This window comes from Pogoniulus pusillus, chromosome 20 (assembly GCF_015220805.1).
Source record: "Pogoniulus pusillus isolate bPogPus1 chromosome 20, bPogPus1.pri, whole genome shotgun sequence".
Taxonomy (NCBI): domain Eukaryota; kingdom Metazoa; phylum Chordata; class Aves; order Piciformes; family Lybiidae; genus Pogoniulus; species Pogoniulus pusillus.
Window position 1 is genome coordinate 7,704,740 of NC_087283.1, and position 23,072 is coordinate 7,727,811.

The 23,072-nt window shown below is 43.9% G+C and overlaps 2 protein-coding genes across 3 annotated transcripts in view; one reads left to right on the top strand and one right to left on the bottom strand.

The window, feature by feature from the left end:
- ATP2C2 (ATPase secretory pathway Ca2+ transporting 2) overlaps window positions 1-6,573 on the top strand; it is a 31,205-nt gene extending 24,632 nt beyond the window's left edge. For both annotated transcript variants that reach the window (XM_064160040.1, XM_064160041.1), the window contains 9 exons: window positions 1,008-1,105; window positions 1,187-1,237; window positions 1,881-2,047; window positions 2,687-2,755; window positions 2,837-2,953; window positions 3,711-3,858; window positions 4,429-4,524; window positions 4,842-4,983; window positions 6,087-6,573. In XM_064160040.1, the coding sequence (XP_064016110.1) occupies window positions 1,008-1,105; window positions 1,187-1,237; window positions 1,881-2,047; window positions 2,687-2,755; window positions 2,837-2,953; window positions 3,711-3,858; window positions 4,429-4,524; window positions 4,842-4,983; window positions 6,087-6,199 (1,001 nt within the window). In that variant the 3' untranslated portion in view covers window positions 6,200-6,573. The remainder of the gene's footprint in view (window positions 1-1,007; window positions 1,106-1,186; window positions 1,238-1,880; window positions 2,048-2,686; window positions 2,756-2,836; window positions 2,954-3,710; window positions 3,859-4,428; window positions 4,525-4,841; window positions 4,984-6,086) is intronic.
- MEAK7 (MTOR associated protein, eak-7 homolog) lies at window positions 6,490-19,481 on the bottom strand. The gene is made up of 9 exons (XM_064160042.1): window positions 19,392-19,481; window positions 18,948-19,016; window positions 17,539-17,718; window positions 13,672-13,902; window positions 12,814-12,958; window positions 11,758-12,198; window positions 10,414-10,532; window positions 9,052-9,231; window positions 6,490-8,099 (listed from the first exon to the last, which is right to left on the bottom strand). Exons 3-9 carry the CDS (start codon window positions 17,704-17,706, stop codon window positions 7,962-7,964), a joined length of 1,422 nt encoding a protein of 473 aa, XP_064016112.1. The 5' UTR covers window positions 17,707-17,718; window positions 18,948-19,016; window positions 19,392-19,481; the 3' UTR covers window positions 6,490-7,961.
- Between the last annotated feature and the right edge of the window lie 3,591 nt (window positions 19,482-23,072).

Here is a 23,072-nt window from a genome sequence, read left to right on the forward strand (position 1 = left end):
TGAAAGGGGCCTACAGGAAGGCTGGGGAGGGACTATTTACAAAGTCTTGTAATAGGTTTAAACTGAAAGAGGGGAGACTCAACTAGATGTTAGGAAAGGGTTCTTTGCAGTGAGGGTGGTGAGACACTGGCACAGGTTGCCCAGGGAGGTTGCGGCTGCTCCCTCCCTGGAGGTGTTCAAGGCCAGGTTGGATGAGGCCTTGAGTGACCTGTTCTAGCAAGAGGTGTCCCTGCCTATGGCACGGGGCTGGAACTGGATGATCTGTGAGGCCTCTTCCAACCTAAACCATTCTATGATTCTATACCTTGAAGATTTTATTTTTTTTTAAGTGTATTTTAACTTTATCAGGATTTTTAATTAGTGAAAAAGAACAAAAGAATAGGAGCTGCACCATGGCTCTTACATGTTTTCTCTCCTTTGTAAGTGTAAAGGCTTATTGATGGTTTCTGTTGAAAACACATTGCTCTGGCTATAAATAAAGACTAAATGCCAAAACAGCTGCCCTGGTATCTCCTTGGAGCTGGATGATCTTTGAGGCCACTAAACCATTCTGTGATTCTAGTAATAGAGCAGCTATGAACTATGGACCACATTCCACTAACTTCCAGTATTTTAGGATCAAAAATGGTAAAATCTTAGTGCAAGATCCTCAAATGAGACAGATGGCATTAGTGGGATCATGGACTCTACTAAGGTTCAGAGTGTGGCTATCTCTATGTTTCCCATTTCTGCATGAGAAATACACAGAGCAAGTAGCAGAGAAGAAGGTGCCATATTAAGTAGTGCCTCCAGTTCTGGGTGTTGTATGGCTTCCACAACTCCAGCTGAGTAGGGACAGGGTGACCAGCCCAGCTTGGAGTTGAAGAGCTGTGTGCCCTGTTAGATGCCCCAGGTTCAGACATATTTCTCAGTGAATTCTTTAATTGCTGCCTCTGGTTTTTGACTCAGGAAATAGTTGGCTTTCTTCAGAGCTTCGAGGTTGGTTGGTTTGTTTGTTTGTTTTTTAGGGCAGAATATTGGTCTTTGCAATGGGAAACTGAAAACCATGTCTGGAGAAGAGCTGGACCAACTGTCAGAGGCAGAACTATCATCCACCATCAAAAATGTAATGGGTTATGCTTGCAAAAACAAAGTCTCTTTCCAACAGTATCCACTTAATACAAGACTGCTTTTTTATGTTTTTCAGGTTTCCATTTTCTTCAGAACAAGCCCAAAGCACAAACTAAAAATCATAAAGGTACTAAGAGCCTCTCAATTCCTTTGTCTGCTTTAAAAAACACAATGTAAGGTGGGGAAGCCACACTGCTCTAGACCACATGGTCTGCCAAAGCAGAGTCACCTCAAACTAAAGGACCATAAAACCCAAGCTAGAGAATTGGCACTGTTTGCACTGAATATATTAACATTTCTCTTGCAGATCCAGCTTGGGTCATTTGAAAGGTTCTAATGACATATTAGCAAGCATAATATTAGGGGAATTGGAACAGGCTGCCCAGGGAAGTGGCAGACTCCTCATTCCTGAAGTTGCACAAAAAACATGTAGACATGGCACTCTGGGACTTGGTTTTGTGGCCATGGTGTTGGGTTGGTGCCTGGATTGGATGATCCTAGAGGTCTTTTCTAACCTTAATGATTTTATGATTTCTGAGGGCTACTCCCCTCTAATTCCTGCTGGAGTTGTGAGATTCTCCACACTCCTGAAAATGCAACGACTTAATTCTTGCTCTGAGTTTTGTTCCAGTGGGCAGCTGAGTCTGCCTTACCCTCAAAGTCACATAGTGCTTCTGCTCTTTCAACGTTGTGTGCAAATCCTGTGACTGCCAATAGGATTTACTTGTCTTCTCCTGTCTTCAAAGCCTCTCATCTCTCCCCTCTCACAGGCTCTACAGAGGGCTGGTGCCATCGTGTCAATGACAGGAGATGGCGTTAATGACGCCGTGGCCCTCAAATCTGCCGATATTGGGATTGCGATGGGACAGGCTGGCACAGACGTCAGCAAAGAGGCTGCCAACATGATTCTGGTGGATGATGACTTCTCAAAAGTGATGTAAGTTTAGTGACTTTCTCACCCTATAACACTTTCTTCAGATACTTTCTGCCTACCCATTGCAACAAGTCTGTTGTGTGACCACCCCTGGAAATTATGCAAGACAGAGGACATGTAAGCCAATGGGCAGTGCATAGAGACACTTTCCCTGGGTCTGGCTCATTTTCAGCAATGGGATTTTTGTTTCAAGTGGCAGTGACAAAGCTACCTTTCAGCTGAAAGCCCTGGTTTCTCACTGCTGTAGCTAACTGGGGATTTGAAAGTGCCTAGAAGTCTGGATAGGTCATAATTTCTGCTCTCTGCTTCACCCAGAAAGCTCAGAGCAAAAACGTCATTTGCAGTGCTCTGTTGTTTCCGAACACCAGAGAGAGTAGATGGAGTGGAGTGAGAATGTAAACATGTCACACACCTCTGCTTTATGCACCCAGACCTGACCATATGAATCAGGGTTTTCAGATTTGCTGATTTTGGTAAAGTCATTTTAGCTGAGACGCTGCGTTCAGCTCCTTCTCCCAAGCTAGGATCTGAATTTCATCTGAAACATGTGCTAGAGAAGTGAACTCCCGTGAGTGCAACAGAGAGCTTAATGTAAAATAATGTGAACATTGGTTAATGAATAAACTCTCCTCTGTCTCCCAGGAATGCAATAGAAGAGGGAAAGGGAATATTTTACAACATTAAAAACTTTGTCCGGTTCCAGCTGAGCACGTAAGTTCTTTTTGCTCCAGTTGCAGGGGCAGCACCCTTTGGGTGAGGCCTTGTAGAATAATGTTCTTCTTTATTTTGCAGGAGCATTTCAGCTTTGAGCCTAATTACTCTATCAACAGTGCTCAACCTACCAAATCCACTCAATGCTATGCAGATCTTATGGATCAACATCATCATGGATGGGCCGCCAGCCCAGAGGTATGGAAAAGCCAAGTGAGCAAAATGTGCCTGAATTTGGCTTAGGATCACAAGCTGCTATGATTTCTTACCAATGTGCCAGTCATTTGATGTTTAGATGAGACAAGTTGCACTTTTGGCTCCTCCTGGTCGCTCCAAAAGTATTTACTTAAGGTTATTTGAGGATTTATAGAATCATAGAATCATTTTGGTTGCAAAGACCTTGAAGATCATCAAGTCCAACCCTTATCTAACTCTACTGAGTCCAGTGCTGAAGTGATGTCTTTCAGCATCACATCTCTGTGTCTTTATGTTCTGTGGTGGAATCTCTTACCAGCTATTCCACCCTTTTCCTGGGAGCAGCCTGTTGTCTTGAGTGTGTGACTTGCTAATAGCCCTGCAGATCTGACTGGCAAGAGAATACTGGGTCTATAATAGGGGTATATGCCCCAAAATCACACCAGTTAGGAACCTCATCAAACTGCTAATGACAACTACTGCTAATTACCATTTCGACAACATGGGAGAGACATTGGCCACAATCTCCCAGCTAGCTGTCCCTCTGGGCTAGGACACTGATGTGATACACTGTCTTCATCTAATATATCATTTTAGCAGCTCAATACACACAAAAGACAGTTGGTGTTGCAGACATAACCCTGACAGAACACTCATGCCATGTTTCAAGGAATTGCATCCTGCAGATCCATCTTGTTTTATCAGCACTATTTTTGGAATGATGTGCATTGACACATGTCTCCTTTTCTTTCTGAGGCAGCCTGGGAGTTGAACCTGTTGATAGAGATACTATCAAACAGCCACCCCGCTGTATCACGGATACTATCCTCAGCAAATCACTGATCCTGAAAATCTTCATGTCAGCTATTATTATCATCAGTGGAACCCTCTTTGTCCTCTGGAAAGAGGTGAGGAAAATCTGCCATCATATCTTGTTTTCATTAGGCTGGAGAACAAAGGAAAGGGCAATTTCTGAAAGATGTGAAATGCATCCAGTGGGGAAAGATTAGTATGGGTGAAGGGTTAAGGAACCTGGGTCAGCTCCTAGCTCTGCTTCTGCCTTCCTGTGTTGCCTCTAATTTGGAGGTTCCTATCTGGAATGGGAAAACTATTACTTCATATGAAATCAGTGGTTTTAAGTGCTGTTCACCTCTAGCCTTCCATGTAAGCAGACAATTCCAGGTACATTAGTGCTATGGATTGCTGTTGGTAAGTAGTGACTTCTGCTGTAACTGTTTCATTTAGTTAAGAATATTCTTTATTTAAATGTCAAATCAGTTTAAGAATTTACAACTTGGTTGATAGAATGACTCAGTCAGCAGAGAGAAATTAAATTAATGTTACCTATAATAGCCAGAACTAGATTTATTCTTTTGTTTCAGTAAGCTTTGATCTGACTGGGGTGATTAAAGGGACTATTTAATTGGCATGTTTTTGCAAGGCTTAACGAATCCCTGTATTTTCACATCTGCTTTCAGAATCCCAAAAGTGTCATCACTCCTCGAACCACCACCATGACTTTCACCTGTTTTGTGTTTTTTGACCTTTTCAATGCCCTGACCTGCCGCTCTCAGGTGAGATCACTCTGTCAGCAGAACACTTAACATAAACTGAGCGCTGGTATTCTATGTGGGAAGGTCGGGGGTATTTTCATGTCACTTAAAGCAGCAGGAGTTTTATCATCTTCTTTAAGTAAAATTATCCATCATAGTTCAACTGCAATTATACTTTCAACATGAGCTCTGCCTCATGTCACTTTACAAAGCAATCCAGTTTACATGCAAAGAAAATGTGACATTCAAGTACCAGCAGGAGACTGGGAAATGTTACAGTTCTTTTCTTTTTCTTTTTGTTGATGTTTTTTTGGTTTGTTTTTTTCCCCCTTCTCTAGACAAAGTTGATATTTGAAATAGGTTTCTTTCGAAACCGCATGTTCTTGTATTCTGTGCTGGGGTCCTTTTTGGGCCAGCTGGCTGTTATATACATCCCTCCACTACAAAAGATCTTCCAGACAGAGAATTTAGCAGCACTGGGTAAGTTGCAAAATAAACCATGTGGTTTTTTTTTTTTTTTACTTTAAGGCTATTTTAAAAAGCAGATGTGATTGCCAAACCATTACATGCTAGCTCCCAATGGATTGCTGGAAGGAGAAATCAATCAAAGCTCCTACACCTATATCCAGGCACAGCTATACACAAGTAGCGATGGCATTTAATGATCTCATCCCAGCTTAGGTTTGGAGTTTTGATTTACTGCACATAAACACATCTGTGTGGATGCATGCCAAGGTTTTACATGAGCTCTGTATGATGATATTTCTTCACATAAATCCATCTAGGATCATGATGCAGTCATTCCATTTTGAAAGGGCAGGGTGATTGTTTCCCAGCTGAAGTGCAATGTATATTTTACCATTTGAATCAGCCTAAGCAAGCTCTGCCATAGTACATCACTTTGCATCTGCACTAGGCATGTTAGAAGCAGGGTTCAGTGATCACAAATGATTAACCTACAGGTTTCATATGGAACCTTAGCATGGTAGGGATTGGAAGAGACCTTTGGAGATGATCTAGTCCACCCCCCCCTGCTAAAGTGGGGTCACCCAGAGGAAGCTTCCCAGGATTACAATGTCCAGGTAGGTTTGGAATCTCCAGAGGAGACTCCACAACCTCCCTGGGCAGCCTGCTGTTGGATGGAACTTTCTGGGTTCCCATTTGTGCCTGCTGCCCCTTATTCTGTCACTGAGTACGACTGAAGAGTCTGGCCCTATCCTCTGGCTCCCAGCCCTTTAGATACTGATCAGCATTGAGATCTCAAGTCTTCTGCAGGCTAAACACCCTCAGGTCTCTTGACCATTCCTCCTTAGAGATGCTTCAGTCCCCTCAGCACCTTCATTACCCTCTTTTGGACTCTCTCTCTTGAACTAGAGAGCCCAGAACTGGAGGCAGTACTAACTGACCTCTTCCTGCTCTACCACAGTCACTTCTGTAATTCTATAGCTAGCAAAGCATAGCCACCCACCTATGGAGTTACACTAGCATAAATATGCAAAGCAGGAAGCCCTTAGGTGGGAGCTCCTGCCCAGCACAACACCCAGCTGTCCTGCATTCACCTTCGCTCTGTCCCCTCTCTGCAGACCTGCTGTTTCTCACCGGATTGGCTTCCTCAGTTTTCATTGTCTCTGAGCTTGTCAAACTCTGTGAGAAACGCTGCTGTCCACCCAAGCACACAAAGAGATGTCACATCTGAGACAGACTTCTTCTGAAGATGTACTTGGCTTGGAGCTGTGACATTGGCTAGCTCAAAGGCACCATTATCCAGTGCCGCACATCGTTTCTGAGGCTGTTTCAGTGATCCTGTACCAGCAGCCCTCCTTACGCCAGTTTGTTCCTTCTACTTGTTCCACCTAAGCTGTTGGAGCTGTCTACAGAAACATGCAGAGTGGCTCCTGATTCAAACTAAGAGCAGGTATATTTTTATAATGTCCAGAACGTTCTGCCAGACTCAGACAAAATGAGTTTCAGACTTGTACAGAAAAATCTATTGTGCATAAAATGAGATTTTATTTATTTACATCAAAATGATTTTTATTAATAAAATCTGTTTTAAAATGTTACTGAAAAGTACCTGAATGAGACTCTTAATTTAGACCTATCCTTTTATATTGAATTAGAAGAGTGGAAAAGACCTGCTTTACCAGCACTTCTCTTCCTGTAGTCAGTCTACAGTGTTTCTAGACTCAGATACTCAGCAAGACTCTCAAGGAAAAGGTAGGGAGCTGTCAGTGCAGAGAGCTGAAGTGCCAAGCTTCAGCTGTCAGCTTTTGCCAGACACTGCAGTGAGATTCTGGTATCTATGTGACTAATAGGAGCAAAGCAGAAGGCTAACGGGATCTGTTGCACAGTAGTGGATGGATTTCATGGGGAAAGAAGTGGCTTTCACTGGCCCATAAGAATGAAGATGACTCAGCAGGAGTGTTAAGCTTTGCAGTTTGATCACAGCTGCATAGAAGTGATTGAGAGATGTTTACATCACAGTGAAATCCATTGCTGACAAATGCTTTCTGGAGATGTTGAGATGTCTGAACTTTACAGGACCCTTCCAACCCAAACCATTCTATGATTCTATGTGGAAGTAAAATGCATAGCAGACTTTTAATGTTACAAACAGAATCCTAATTGTTGTTTTTTAACATGGTACCTGAGATAGTATTCTCCATGAACTGTGGATGCTTTTTGGATGTTTCTTGCTTAATCCCTTTTACAATCTGATCTTCTACTTCATTCTCAGGTGAGGCTACAAAAGAAGGTAGCTTCCCTATGGAATTTCTGCTGGAGGTATGGCACATTCTTAGGACTAACATGGCTGAATGATTTCCAGTAACAGGGAAATTTCTACAGAAACCTCTTTAGTGCATTTTACTTAAGTGTAGTGCAGTACTACAAAACTGGATGCTGCATACATAGCTTTCTGTACATCTTGCAGCCCAGAGAACATAAAATTTCATGCTTTAACTGGACCACTGCAAATTAATAGCATCCTTCCTATGGAACCACATGGATTATTCTATCTTTACCTCTGTAAGATATCTTTACAATCTGCAAGCTTCACTGACTAATTCCATTCATGCAAATAAGTATGCAGCTGATGTATAAGAACCTTAATCAGTGTCATGAGCAGTCTTTATAGAGATGGGTACCAACTCTCCAGGTCAGTAAGTTACTGTCAGTAACTCCTTTGTTTTTAATTCTGTATGCAGGCAGGATCTATCAGGCATGGTGATGAATTCATACTGAACTGGAACTTAGAAATGTCAAATGATTAAGCACCTACTGAATTTTGCTGCCCTCCCCAGACAAAACCTTTCAGGTAGTATTGGATGGACTTAAATATTGCATAAGTATGAGGCTTAGGTTTTGTCCCAGATAATCAGGTAGATGTCAGAGTGGGCAAATATCCTGTTCAAGGAACATTAGCATTCAGGAGCTTAAAAAAAAGGGGGATTTTCTCTTTACTGTGATTCTTTATCATCATCATCATCATCCTCTTCAACGGGTTCTCGCAGACCTTCGCTCTGACGACACTTCCCAGTCATTTCCAAAAAAGCCCGAGCCTCTGGATCTACATCCAAGATACTCTTACCTTTAGCCTTCAAAACAAAAGAGAGTCAGTTTAAAATGTTGTGAATGAAAGAATCCCTATCAGGCTGCAAGAAAGAGACAAAGGTCCCCAAGTAACCTGGCTTGCAAACTTGTTGCACAGGTACCTTTCTCAGTAAAGCTTGCAAGATTCGCTGGGACACATCAAATGATTTTTATTGCTGCAGTTACACAAAATAGTCCCAAACTTTTCCTATGATAAGCAGCTATTTCAAGTTTATGCAGGTTAGAAGCCAGCCAGGACATCCTGGCTAATGTGACCTCAGCTTGAAGTGCAGATGGGAACTTTGTCCTAAAGCTATTCAAGTACAATTCAGCAGTTCTGCTTCTATTTAGAGATGTGTGTCCAGTCAACAGGCAGGACACATGAATTTAGTATGAAAAATAAAATGTAACCTAAAACAACACCAAAGTGGTCAGAAAGTTGAGAGAGACTAGAAAAATGTCTCCTACTCACTCCCAGAAACACACCAAGTGCAGTAAGAGTAACATATATCTATTCACGTAAAATTTGTTGTAAAACAATGGTAAATTTAAAGCTACTGATGAATTTTTTTGGGTTCTCTTCCTGAGCTGCAAAGATAAGGCTTTATTTGTGAGCTTCCAGTGCTTGTTTTCTGTTCTACAAACACTGGATTTTATTGAACCTCTCCTAGTAGATTCTCCCTGGAGACCATTCCCCAGTATGAGAAAGGCCCTCTGAAATTCACAATGAAGTACAGCTCTTCTAACTCGATCACCTTATGCCTCCTGATACTCTTTATTCTTGGCACCCTCAATAATTCCACTACTGTTTTGCCATTTGCTTGCTACAAAGCACATGGCACCACAGGGATACTTTAAGAAAAGATGGCAATGGAGAGAGTGTTTCATCAGGAAGCTCCAAGTTTTGCACTTGCATCTCCCATCCCAACTGGGATGCAGTTTGACAGGTTCACCTACCCCTGTGCTCTCAGGCTGGTCTCCCACTGCCCAAACTTCCACGACATCCAGCGTAAAGTCCTCTTTGGCTGACAGCTGGGGACTGTTGTAGGTGGTACATCGAGGTTTTGCTTTACTGTGTCCCTTCCCATAGTCGCTGTCTATCCAGAGCCCAAAGTAGCCATGCTGTCCACCCATGCCCTGTGAACCAAAGCAGCACGCTAAAAACACTGCATGTGTGAAAAGTAGACTGGCTGAGCTACGAAACCTAGAGTATAAATTGCTGGTTTATGCCAAGCTTCTATGGATAGCTTAAAAAGAGGATTCTGAGTGAAGTTGGGCTTCTGTAGCAGTATTCCTGAATCAAAAAGATTTACCTGAGTGGCACTGCCCTCCTTGTTTTACAGAATGCCAGTATCCACAAGCACTTCAGCTCTGTCTTGTGCCACAAGCTTAGCTCAGTGTCTTTTCTTGATTGACTAAGAGGTCAAATTTAAACAGTTTAGAAGGGGAAAAAAAAACAAACACAAACCCTTCACTTCTCCTGCCCCTTTTCCACTTCAGAAAGTATCTACAGAAGCAAGTAATGTAATCTGATCTTGTTTGCTTCCTGTAGAGCAAATTTACTCCAGACTGCTGCAACTGCCAAAGTGATGGGCACATAATGGGAAAAAACTCCAAGGTACATCCCCAAGCAGGGGATGTTTGTAGCTCTGTTAGAAAATCAGCTGCGTCTGGAGAGCTTACTCCTGAACTTGACTAAACGGAGCTTCTGCCACAGTAATTACACAACAGTAGAGCCTCCAGGCAACTCTTGCACCCTAATTCTGTTGAGCTTACATTTCTGTAACTTCAAAAGCAGTTAGAGTGACAGTGAGAAGAGCCAGGGGAAGGACTCTCAATGCTCAATGTACAGCTAGTTTGTGCTGCTTCAGTGATGTGGATACAAGTAGTCAGTTCCTCCAGACCACAGGGAGGGCTGCTTAAAGGGCTTCAGTTATAACCAAACTTGGCAAAAAGATTTACTTCCAGAACCCAAATAAATCTAACCTACTTAAAGTCCACCTACATGGGCCAAAGAGATTAATTCTTAGCTGATTCAGTACTTCATTACACATATCAACTGTAAAAAAAGTAGAGACTCTAGCAGTAGTGTAAGCAGTTCTCCATCATTACCCTACTTTTTACTGATTCACACTTTTAACTGATGCTTCAACACAAAAAAAAAAAAAAAAGCCAGCTCCTACTTAGAACAGTGACACCAATAGCACAGAGAAGGGATGAAAACTTCCTCAGAGAATAACAAGTGACATAAATCTGCTCAAAGTAACAGAAGCAGAAACCATGAATCCAATTTCCAAACTGTCATTTCTTAATACTTACAAGTCCATTTGGCATTGTTTGTTGGCCATGGTTCAAATACATGTAGTGGTCATTGTACCCTGTGCATGTGTACACAGCAAGAGAGGGCAAAACAGAAAACAGAAAGCACCTGTTGTCACCTGGAAACAGAAAAGCATCTGAGGTTAGACAACTGGACAAGTAATAACTTGCCTACAAATAGGACAGGAGAAAAATACTGAAGAAATGCAGCTGAATAAATCAAAGTCAACAAATGCAATCTCAGAAAGCCAACACTTGTCTCTGACCAAGATTTAGAGCTATTGTTTAGTCTCAGTTAACTCTGTGCAGGGTCACAGGAATCAATGTGATTATATGGCTGTGACCAAGGGCAGAGTCAGAGGCATGACTGATACGTTGCATTACTGTGTAAGGGTACACTTGTCACGAGCTTGCATTGTATCACTGAAAACTGGCCAACCACTTGCCCCTAACAAACTGATGTAAGTGCAGACATCCTTACATCTGACTATAGTGATACACAGATCAGTTGATTTGGAGCACAAGTTCTATTATGCCCAGTTTGGTATTCAGAGGGACCTATAATGTAATTGTCTAGTGTGTTACATCTGTTATTCTAGCATGAAAATATACAAGAGGAAATGATGTGTAACCAGTGCAACATAACGTTATATTAACTGACTGAAGTGGTCATTATCAAATACTAATTAAACACAGGAACTGAGTTTTGAACATAGCAAAAGTGAGGATTCCCAGTGGGACAGATTACTCAGAAAGCCACCAGGAAAGTTCTTTCCAAAGTGTAACAAAAAAACCCCTCTCTTCTGCCCAGAGGTTTCAAACTAACAAAAGGTTCAGCTTTTCCAAAGGACCTTTTTGCTGCTCGATTTTAAGAGGGAAACAAAAGACTGTGCACAAATGGCAAGAGGAGGCTTAACCTCGTGTTTGGCTGAGCTGTTCTGAGATGGAAGACTGCCATCTGCTGGACACCTTATTTTGTTTCTGATTCCTCCCCTGTATTTTCAACCTGTGCAGACGCAGAGGTTGCTAGATTTCACTGAAAAGAAAATTTGTTCCGCCATCAGTTAAGTCCTGCAACTTCAAAAGTCTTATCAAACTATAAACATGAATCAGTGCTGTGCCTGACTGGGTACAAAGCAAGAAGAATTCCATATGTGTTTTGTATTTTTCCAAAATTAGTGTTACTTTTGCCACAGGAAAAGACCCTTGGAAGTGTAAGAAATATAACATGTCGTGAGACTAAAATGTCAGCATTCTTAAAGTGGACAAGATCCTTGCACCTATAAGGACTAGGCAATGTTTACCAGAGCTGTAAGATCCCAGAAGAAGAAAAGCAAGTTTTACCTTGAAACTGTGGCTTCACCTCCCAGGACTGAGATGCAAACCCACCAAAGATATAACCATCCAAGTCCCTTAAGATCATTACACAGGGACCTTTCTTCACTACATGCCCACAGAGCTGTGAAAAGCTTTCTCCATGAAGCCTGGAAGAAAATAAGAGCTGCCACTTGTGCTGTAGCTCCGTCGGCAGATGGGAGTTGATGTAGATGATGGATGGGATGTCAAAGAGACTGACAAGTCTTCTTCCTTTGATGCCTTTGCAGCTTGGAACCAGGTTGACTATATCTTTGGTTTGGTCTGGGAGAGAATGCAGAACGTGGAGGCCTTGCCTAATAACAGCACTGAGGAAAATTGAGATCTGTGGCACTCTGTACACCCAATCCTCAATGACACTTTGATCAAAATCTGTCTCCATCAGCTGGGGACCCACAGGTTTTGTTCCGTCTAAATAGTAAGACACACAGGAACAGTAGTAAGCCTTCCAGTTTGATTTTTAAGTGTTAAACACAATATTTGATTATTTCAATGGACATAAAGCCACTTATGAAAGGAGTCAAGTGTCAACTACATTAAGCAGATTGCATCCACAGAGCTGAGAAACATTTGTCTGTGGCACCCAACGGTTGGGCTGACAAGATTAAGAAATATGACCCCTAGTTACAACTCAAGGGATGTTTCTTACAAGACAACAAAATGTATGAACACAGCAGCACAAAGATAAAACTCTGCTTGGTAAAAGGACAAACAGCCATAAATAGAGGCACATGCATCTAAATGCCCATCACTTGCAAGTCAAGCATTTGTAAAATAGACATGTTTCATGACAAATAGTTTTACATGTCCACTTAAACAGGGACTTCAGACCAAACCTCTTCTGAATCAAGCAGGGAAAGATGCTAAGGTAAACCAAATTCCCAAGTCACTCACAAAGCAATAGGTTTGAAATACTGCTCCCACTACTGCAATTCAAAGATGTGGCTTGAAGAGAAAAGTTCTTGTGGGATCAGTAATTGCACGAGCTCTGTGTCATTTTGGGAATACTACAGCAGTGCTGCTTACCTGACAGCTTCAGTTCTGAGAGCAGTTGAGAAGCCAGAGCCTTTACTCCACTGGCAGAATCCCTAGTGTTCTCCAAATTCCAGCCTTTCAGTTCATTCCTGTAGTTCAGTACATGGACTACAGATGTGATCAGATCCTCTGTGAACTTAAAAGGTTAAAACATTACCATTTTGGCATTTCTTACATAAAACTGCCATAAGCCTCAAAGGACTTCAGAATGACAAAATTCATACTGATGCTCCAATCCAAATGGCAGAAACTCAGGAGTCAGAAACTACAGAAATGTTACTGCACTGTCATAGGCCTTGAAAAGTATCCATTTCCAAGACATTTTGCATTACTTACCAAAGTACCTCTATAAAATGAGGGATGGAAGAGGAGATCCACATTTTGCATCAGTAGGAGCTGTGAGGTAATTCTATAAGATCTGACTCCTTAACCTTGCAAGTTTCCTGTTTTATTCACATTCTATCCTACAACTATAGCTCTAGAAAGCATTTTGCTCGGTTCCTAGAAGTACCAGCCACACAACCCTTGCTGGCTTTCAAATAGAGCCAGTCCCTACACCTTTCAGAGTAAGCCTGTGACCCATCAGACAAAACAGTCAGTATGCTCCACAAAATCTGGATCTGGGCTTAGGCAAGTCAGCATGGAAAAGCTCACAGCTGAAAAGGCTGCATCATAGAAACTGGGTTGCTTGCATCGTTTGTCCTGGATCAGCAAGTTGGTGACAAAGACGTTACAAAAATATGTCAGGAATCTCTGTTCTGACTCTTGTGCTCTAAAGGTCACCTTCAAATTACCTACCCCTCTCTGTTCTCTTACTATCCCCCAACACACATTTAACTACTTGCTTACCTCTTGGATTTGTTTGCCTTTCACAGGCCCTTCCACCTTGGAGATCATTCTCATTATTATGGTAATCTTCTCATCTGCATTCCCTTTTAAGAGGTCTGACATAAAAACTACAAACTGCTCCTTAGCAATCTGTTCAGCCAGCCCCGAGGATTTCCCAGCCAGGTCAATACTTTTCATTCCATTGTACAACCGAAGAGTCATTTGCTCTGGTAACGGCTCCCGTGTATAGGCCTGCAACAAGAAAAAGAGCCAAGAACTCATTCTACAAATGAAGAGTAAATGATTCCAGCTAATCCATGCTGAGATATACCACTATGAATGAAGGATAGCAATACCAACTATCTACTGTCAGCAACAAACCTTTGTACAGGACTGTTTTCTGAGAAGGAAAAAAAAGAAATCTCTATTTTCATAGTATCTCCATTCTAATACTATTTGGTGATTTAAGTTGACACTGTTTTTCTACAATGCCATGGACTTAAGGAAAAAAAAAACCCACACTGACAAGTGTCAACAGAGTACTAGCAAAGGATTTCTGTATGATAGCTTTGTTGCAAAGGTTTACAACTCTACCAGTCCACTGTGGTTTAAGTGTGCTTTGGAGAATGGAGCTCAGATATCAAAACATATAACTAAGAAAATTGAAGATAGAAAACACAGGGGTTTGTCTGCATCTTAGTTTTGGCATCAGGGTGATGCAGGCAGAATGTTTAACCCTACATGCATACACAGAAAGAATGCTGAGAAGTTTCCCTCTAAATAGCAACATCCAATTCAGCATGGAACAAAACTGGTGTAATTTTGTTTTTATAAGGCACTCCAGATGTAAGGAGAGTTAAAATCAAAACTTACTCATCTAAACTGAGTGGCTGGCCCTCCAAACTGAAATCTAACTGGCATACACCATTGTACACCACATGGCAGGAAAGATCTGACTCTGGCTTGAAGGCACTTTCACAGTGTTCAAGATAATTACATAGTTTAAACACCAGGACATGATCACAGAGTGTCCTCACAGCACAAAGCGCTGTGCCAGCACGCTGAATGCGACTTGACTCACCCATGCACAGCTGGAGCCCAATGGGGACTGCTGAAGTCAATGGAGTTCCACCTGCATCAAAGCTCTCCAGCACCGTTCTGTGCTGGCTCAATACTACTCATGTTGAAGCCACCAGGGCTGTTGCATTTTGATGTTAATGTGCATACAGGGTGAGATTCGATATGCCAAGAGCTACTCTGGTTCTGTTGACGTCAGTGGTAAAATTCCCATTGATTTCAGGAGGAGCACAAATAGCAGGGATGGTCACAGGGGGTGCAGCTGCCTTTAAAAGGCTTTCTGAAAATGCTGCTTGAGTCTAAAGTGAGACAAGCAGCATGAAACATAACACTCTACTCAAGGGTTTTTACTTCACACTGTGGTGCTATCTACCTCCTCCCTACCTTTTCCCACCCACCACTAACTTGGTTGCACTGTTTTGTTATGCTTATAGCTATTCCAATGAGGGGACCTGGGGAGTGAAAAAGGACTGTAAAAACAAACTCTTTAACAAACACCTAAAGAACTCATGCCTCTGACAGCTTAAAATCCTCATTTTGAATGGCTTCAAGACAGTGTCTAAAGATACTTGCTCTACCTGCTTTCCAAGCTATGCAGTGCAGCCTGCTCTGGTCCAGAAGCCATGTAGTTTCCTTCTAGTAAAGCAAACTGAGCCCAAACACATTATGCAAAGGTTACAGTTGGGGCCTGCCTATGTTGCCAGACTCTTGCTGGATCAAATCTGCCATGTCATCGATCCAGGCACAAGCACAGATGCCTGCAAGGCAGGTTTGCCATTGCTATATGGGAAACAAACCTCAAATTTTAGAATACACTCCCCTCACCCCAAATTCTCCACCTTCTCCCTGCCAGCAATGCAGGGAAATGGGAAATAGATGTTGCAGTCAGTTCACCGTACGTTGTCCTTGGTGCTCCTTTCTCCTTGAGGGATTGACCCTTCAGACTTTTCCCTGCTCTGGTGGGGAGTGCCCCCCACAGAAGACAGTTCTCCACCAACTTCTCCAATGTCAGTCATGCCCATGGGCTACAGTTCTTCATTAACTGCTCCAGTGTTAGCTGGAATGCTTTGGGAACAGACTACTCCACCATGGGTTTCCTGTGGCATCACAAGTCCTGACAGCAAACATGCTCCAGCATGAGCTCCTCTTTCCACAAGTTCACAGGTTCTACCAGGAGCCTGCTCCAGCATAGGCTTTCCGTGGTGTCACAGCCTCCTTCAGGCATCCACCTGCCCCAGCACTGGCTCCTCCACGGGCTTCAAGTAGATACTTGTTCCACCAGAGGATACATACAGGTAGATGACTAAACAGCTTCTCCACTGTCACCCTCCAAGGGCTGCAGGTGCATAGCCTGCCTCATTATGGTCTTCATCACAAGCTGCAGGGGAATCTGATCCAGCAACCTCCTTCTTCACTGAACTTGGTCTTTGTAAAGATGTTTTTCTCACATACTCCCACTTATCTCTGTTTGCAATTACTCTTGTGGAGTAACTTCTTCCTCTTCTAAAATGTTATTTCAGAGGCACTACCACCATCAGTGATGCACTTGACCTTGGTCAGCAGCAGGTCTCTCTTGAAGCCAACTGGTATTGGCTCTATCAGACATGGAGTAAGCTAGCTTCTAGAAGCTTCTCACAGAAGCCACCTCTCTGGTTCCCCTGCTACCAAACCCCTGTCACACAAACCCAATACAGGCTGTAAAGCTGAGCAGCATCAACAGTTTCCGAAGTGGTGACAGCTTGTGAACAGCCAGGCTGGAGGGAGGTTAAAGCTGGTCTGCATGCAGATGCATTGCTGAATACCTTAAAATAACCTCCTGCTTTCGTTGAGTTGCAATTTGATTCTATTAACTGTGTAACACACATAAAAATGCACTTTTAATACTACATTCATTTGGCCACTTGATTCCTGCCTAAGTGAAGTTACCGAGTTATTGCAACAAATCATTTTCCTCTTCTCCCTTGATTAGAAAATGAATGCAAAGTTAATCAGAAAGTATAATGTATGCTAATTAGCTAAACCAGGGAGCCACATCTTAATGAAGTGAAATCGAATTCTCTCCTTTTAATCCAAGTGAAAAGGTTAGAGAGGGAGAAGCGACTGAGGGAGAAAGAGATAACTAAATTCAAACTGACTTTGTGACAGCTTCTCAAGAAAATCTGTAAATAACCACACACTACAGATCCAGGGGGAAGAATATTCTTCCCAATTTCCAGGTTTCTGTTAAAAAAATAATTCATGCATCACAACTTAATTCAGAATCAGGAAAGCTGCAAATTGCCCCAACAGTGCAATCTGTGAGATAAATACAAAGCTGAAAGTCACCACTTCAGTTAATTGTAAGAAAAAGTTAACTCTCCACCTCGCCCCAAAACATTAGGTATTAAATTGACACAAGCAATCCTTAAAATGTTACTGTTGCCACATTTCAAGTTTCTTTCTTAGAATCATAGAATCAACCAGGTTGGAAGAGACCTCCAAGATCATCCAGTCCAACCTATCCCCCAGCCCTAGCCAGTCAACTAGAACATGGCACTAAGTGCCCCATCGAGTCTTCTCTTGAAGACCGCCACGGCCGGTGCCTCCACCACCTCCCTGGGCAGCCCATTCCAATGCCAATCACTCTCTCTGTGAAGAACTTCCTCCTAACATCCAGCCTGTACTTCCCCCGGCACAACTTGAGACTGTGTGCCCTTGTTCTGTTGCTGGTTGCCTGGGAGAAGAGACCAACCCCCACCTGGCTACAATGTCTGGAATTATGTTCCATGCTCTAACATCCCTGAAAGATTAGGAATAAACAGGTTTTCTTGCCTGTAGTGCTGCTAGAGTCACAGTTTTCTTTGTAGCTTTGCCATTTTTTGTTCCAGCTGAACCACTTAATCCTGATAAGGTATCAAATACTCCATCAATGTCAGACTGCTCCTCAGGAAGAAATCTGGAAAGGTGACTCCGGTAGGTGTTGCTTTCTGCATTTCCCATCTTTTCATCAACCTGAAACAACAGAAAAGGAATTAAAAACCCAAACCCACAAAACCAGTAAACACACAAAAGTATCACAATGGCCATGAAAAGACACATCAAACAAACTCACCACTGCAAGCCTGACAGGAGGAGCAAATTACCAACCTTCTAGGAAACTCTTAGAAAACCACTACTTAATTCTGCTGTCACTGAGCCTTAATGAATTTGGAGAACATTCATGAACACTAACTCTGCTTTAAAAAAGGACATTCTGGAAGCTCTTTGCTAAGACCACCCTGTCCATCAATTCAAACCTCATTTAAGTCTTATCAAATGGAAAAACCAATATGATTTAGTGATTAAATTAGCTTGTACAAAGTGACCATGAGTCTGTCAGCTGGAAGACATCAGTACCATGAAGGGAATAGCCTGATTATGGATTATTTATGACAGATTATGCTTCATCTTTCTGATGCATTAATGGACTGATGCTAATGTCTGCCAATAATATGTGGCACTAACACCCCATCACTGTAAAGTCTCTGAAGGTGACACGAGAAAGTTTTTTCTAAGGACACAATGTAAAATTAATTCCAAAAGGCGCCAAGCAAGACAGCAGCAAAAGCATTTAGAAATATCACTCAAGACTCAGCAAAAAACACAGCTTCATACAAAGTCAGTAACTTGCTGAGAGCTGGTATGTACAGAATTAAGGCCGGCAGGGTGAGTTGGGTTGGTTTGGGGTTTGTTTGACCCATGTAATGGTGCAGCTATGATTTCTCTCATTGTCCCAGGATACATCTGCATTACAAAGACTAAACGTTTAGTGTGTCTAGGCCACACACTCTGGCTTTCTCTCTGGGTGGAGCACAGCACAGACTTAGCAGTGCTGCAGCAGGGCCTGGAATCCAAACTGCCCCCTGACCACAATGAGTCACCAGTATAAATGGCCTTCCCATCTACCTGGGGCAGACACACTCCTGCGGTGACAGTACGAAAGAGATAAGAGCAGGTGGAAACAATCTTCTGTTTTCTTTCCACAGACTCCATACTCTTTCTGGCACCTGGACTTTTGATCCAGGATTCCCAGCTCCACAGCAGTCTTTTTGCAGACAAGCTGGTCACAGCCTTGCAGCACCCTCGGGGCTCTTTGTTTTGCCTAAATCGATCTTTCTGTCATTAACTGATGCTGACTTTGACAAACAACTGTACACAGGGAGTTGGACTGAGGCTTCGCTGAGCGGTACAAGTCCACAAACCTCGTTTGCCTGGGCAGACGATGTCGGTCATGGGGTAAACAGCAAAGGGTTAACAGCAACGGCTGGAACCTGGAAGACAAACCATGAAGACATTATTAATTTAGCCGCTGGAGGAAGGCGTTCAAGCTCTCCCTCGGCCCGTGGAAGCACACGCAGCGTTCCCGCCGCACCAGGGCCGGCAGGGCCGCCTGGCGGGGCTGCCCTCAGCAGCGGGGCTCACGCTCCGCTCTCCCCGCACAGCCCTCAAGGTGGGACCGAGACGGGGCCAGCAGAAGGCTTCGAGGTTTGCCATTTTGTCGGTTTGTTTCCCGGTGTGCGTAGTCCATCCCTCCCTACCCGGGTGTCAACAGCCCTCGGGTGTCCCCCCCGCCCTGCCGATGGGCGTGAGCCAAGGGCCCCCTTCTCAGGTGCGGAGCGACACAGCTCACCCCCCTCTGTGCTTACCGGCAAGGCACTCTCTCCGCCCGCCTGGATCGACCCATGAACTCTTACCACCGTGGCAGCCGGTGCCGCCCGGCGGCTGCAGGCCGCCCGGCTGGGGCGGAGCGCGGCGGGGGCGGGCGCGGGTAAGGGCCTCCCACCAGGAACCAGGGGCGGGGAGGGAGCGACGCTGCCGGCTGCGTGACGAGAGGCGCTGCGCGGGAGGTGTCGGAGCGGCTGAGTGCTGGCTGTGGAGGCGGGAAGGGGTGGCGGGGTCCTTACTGCCTGAGGGCACCCTCCTTGTTCCCCAGGGCTCCCGGCTCCTTGGGACCGCTTGCCTAAAGCGCCAGCCGAAGTGCCCGAGTGCTCGGGATGAAAGGGCTTTCTGAAGAGCCGGGGCAGGTCCCTGAAGGGCCTGTGCTAGAAGAAGCTGCTGGCCCTGATTTATGCTGGAAATAGCCCTTGGCTTTTAGTAAGGAAAAATACACGTGTGGCTTTCGAGACAAAAAAAAAAGGTACGTGAGTGACTTTTGGTAAGGAAAAAGACGAGTGTGGCTGTGTGTAATACACACACACACGTAGCTTCCAAGGCACACAGCCCGGCTCTGGTGAATTCCCACAAGAGCTTCTCCATGAGTAGATTCAACTTCCATCCTGTGGCAGGCAAAACCAAGCCAGTCTGCAGGCTGCGATCTAAAAGGGCTTTGCAAGGACTGAGGTCACAGGCACAGTGCTTAGGGATCGGCCATGCCTTCAGTCGGAGATGTGGATATCGATGGAGAAAAAACAGCCCCAGTGGTTGTAAAACCGACCCCAGAACTGGCCGGTTTTCAGCTCACTGACTTGCCATCGGAGTTGCATTGCTTCAACAGTGCTCCTCTTGCACTTTCAGCCAAAAGGTTTGGTTCTTGTAGTAAATACATCAGGGCCTTACCTTCCTAGCAGTGATGCCTCCGTTCGTCCATGGTGCATCTGACTCTGGGTGGTTTGCTTGCAGCCAAAGCTCCCCCCCTCCTTCCAGCCAGCGGCAAGGTGTGCAGATTGCAACAAAGCTGGCGTTGCTTGCATTCCTGCAGCAGATACCAGGGCAGCTGGTTTGGCATTTAGTTTTTATTCACAGCCAGAGCAATGTGTTTTCAACAGAAACCATCAATGAGCCTTTATACTTGCAAAGGAAACAAAATAGGTAAGAGCCATGGTGGAGCTCCTATTCTTTTGTTCTTTTTCACTAATTAAAAATCCTGATAAAGTTAAAATACCCTTTAAAAAGTGAAATCTTCAAGGTATAGAATTATAGAAAGGTTTAGGTTGGAAGAGGCCTCAAAGATCATCGAGTTGCAGCCCCCTGCCATAGGCAGGGACACCTCCCACTGGAACAGGTTGCTCAAGGCCTCGTCCAGCCTGGCCTTGAACACCTCCAGGGAGGGAGCAGCCACAACCTCCCTGGGCAACCTGTGCCAGTGTCTCACCACCCTCACTGCAAAGAACCCTTTCCTAACATCTAGTTGAGTCTCCCCTCTTTCAGTTTAAACCTATTACACTGTCATTACAAGACCTTGTCAATAGTCCCTCCCCAGCCTTCCTGTAGGCCCCCTTCAGATACTGGAAGGCTACTACAAGGTCTCATCAAAACATTCTCTTCTCCAGGCTGAAGAGCCCAAACTCTTGTAGCCTGTCCTCACAGCAGAGCTGCTCCAGCCCTCTGAGCATCTTTGTGGCCCTCCTCTGTACTCACTCTAACAGTTTGATGTCCTTCCTGCGTTGGGGGCTCCAGAACTGCTCACAGTGCTCCAGGGGTCTGAAGAGAGCAGAGCAAAGGGGGCGAATCCCCTCCCTTGCCCTGCTGGCCACACTGCTCTTGATGGAGCCCAGCACACAGTTGGCTGGCTGGGCTGCACATGCATACTGCTGGCTCAACCCTTCAAAAAACCTGCAGATTTGTTCTGATTACCATTAGAGGCACGGAAGCGAACCGGTTTGTATCAACAGGATGAGGACATAGCAAGTGAAAGCTGAGGGAAGTGAATGGTGAGTTCATGTAGTGTGAGCCCAAGTTGGGCAAAGCCCAACGGGAAACTGCTTGAGGTGCGTTTGTCCACAGGGTGGCGCAGTGTGCCTAGAAAGCTGTGCAGCCTCCGCTGAGTGCTTCAGCGCTGCTCTAAGCGTGCTCAGATTCCCTCCTTGATAGGCTGAAGTTAAAGCTCCCCTATAAAATTATTTTTATCACTGCCCCATTGACTTTGGAAACGTAATATGGGCCATAAGGACAAAGCTCTGTTCCTGGTGAAGCCCTGTCCCTGGGCTGCATAAGCAGGTCCTGGAAAAAGTCTGCTGTCATGGTTTGCTTTCTGTTAGTATTAATGCATTTTCAGCTGGTGCCTAAGGAGAAAAATGAAACATGCAGGATAAGAAAACCAAAGCGTTTAGATTCAGCTTAGCTTTTTGTTCTTTGATAAAGGCTAGTGTTTCTGTGGGTAGAGTGTTCCACGTGTGCCATTAGATGAGGGGACTTTGTGTGTGTGTGTTTGTTGTTTTTGTTAGGGGTTATGTCTCATACTTTAGCCCTTTCTGTCTGTAGGATCTTTTAATGCAAGACTAGAGATTGTGGTCTAACTGACCTTTTACTAAGACTGATTGGCAGACTGACTGACCAGTACCATCTTCACAAACATATGGTGACTTCATGACCTCTTTCCTCTAACTGTCGAGGTCAGAATCAGACACATGGCCTTATCTCCAATCAGCCACATGGCCTTCCTTATCTCCATCTTGTTTTCTTTTGAAACAAGATGTTTTTTTGCTGCTTTGCCCTCTTTTGCTCAACTCTTGCCTATTTGTAGCGAAGGTGACTATGAACTGTAGGTTTATTTGCCATGCTTGTTAATCTGAACTGTTTCCTGCTGCTGCTGAGTGGCATTTTGCCACATAGGCTGCAATCTGGAGGGTAGACATACTCTTAAAGCTGCAAGGTACTAACAGTAAATTGCATAGATTATTCTCCAAGTCACAGGCTAACGCCTTTTGATAGCCTGTTTCACAGGTGGTGCATAAAGTCAGGCTAGAATCCTGGTCCATAAAGGATTACAGCATTCTTTAAATGACAAATCACTTCCTAATGTGTGTTTTCAGATGTTCTATCTGAGCTAGTTAGGTGTCTCAATTCTATTTCAGCCAGTAAGAAAGAGAGAATACACTAGGAAGCCTTTTAAGGACATTCAAGACCATACTGGTATATAGAAAAGAGGAAGAAGACACAAGAGGGTTCTGAAAACAACGGTGAATAATTTTGTTAACTAATGATAGATGTGTATTTGTTTGCAGAGTGAAAAACAAAGCCTCCAACCCCCAAAATATTTTATTTAAAGTACCATATACTTTCAACTTGCATAAAATGAGGTAGGTTTGTTTTTACCAGACAACCCTTCCACTGTGTGTTCTTATTAAAAGCCGGCTGAGAATGGGACTTCACCTATGCAGACACAGTGATGAGGATGATTTCTGTTCTAAAGAGGTCCTAACTAGCTGCATTCACACATGGTATTGAGCAGAAACTCAGCCTTCTCAAAACACAGGCATCGAGAGTATGTTGTGATTACCAGAGAATGGTGCTATCACATCAGTGGCACTTGTCAACAGGATGATTTTGGAGTATACTCCCCTTTTTGGCAAAGGGAGATGGGGACTGTACTTCCAAACAAAAAACTG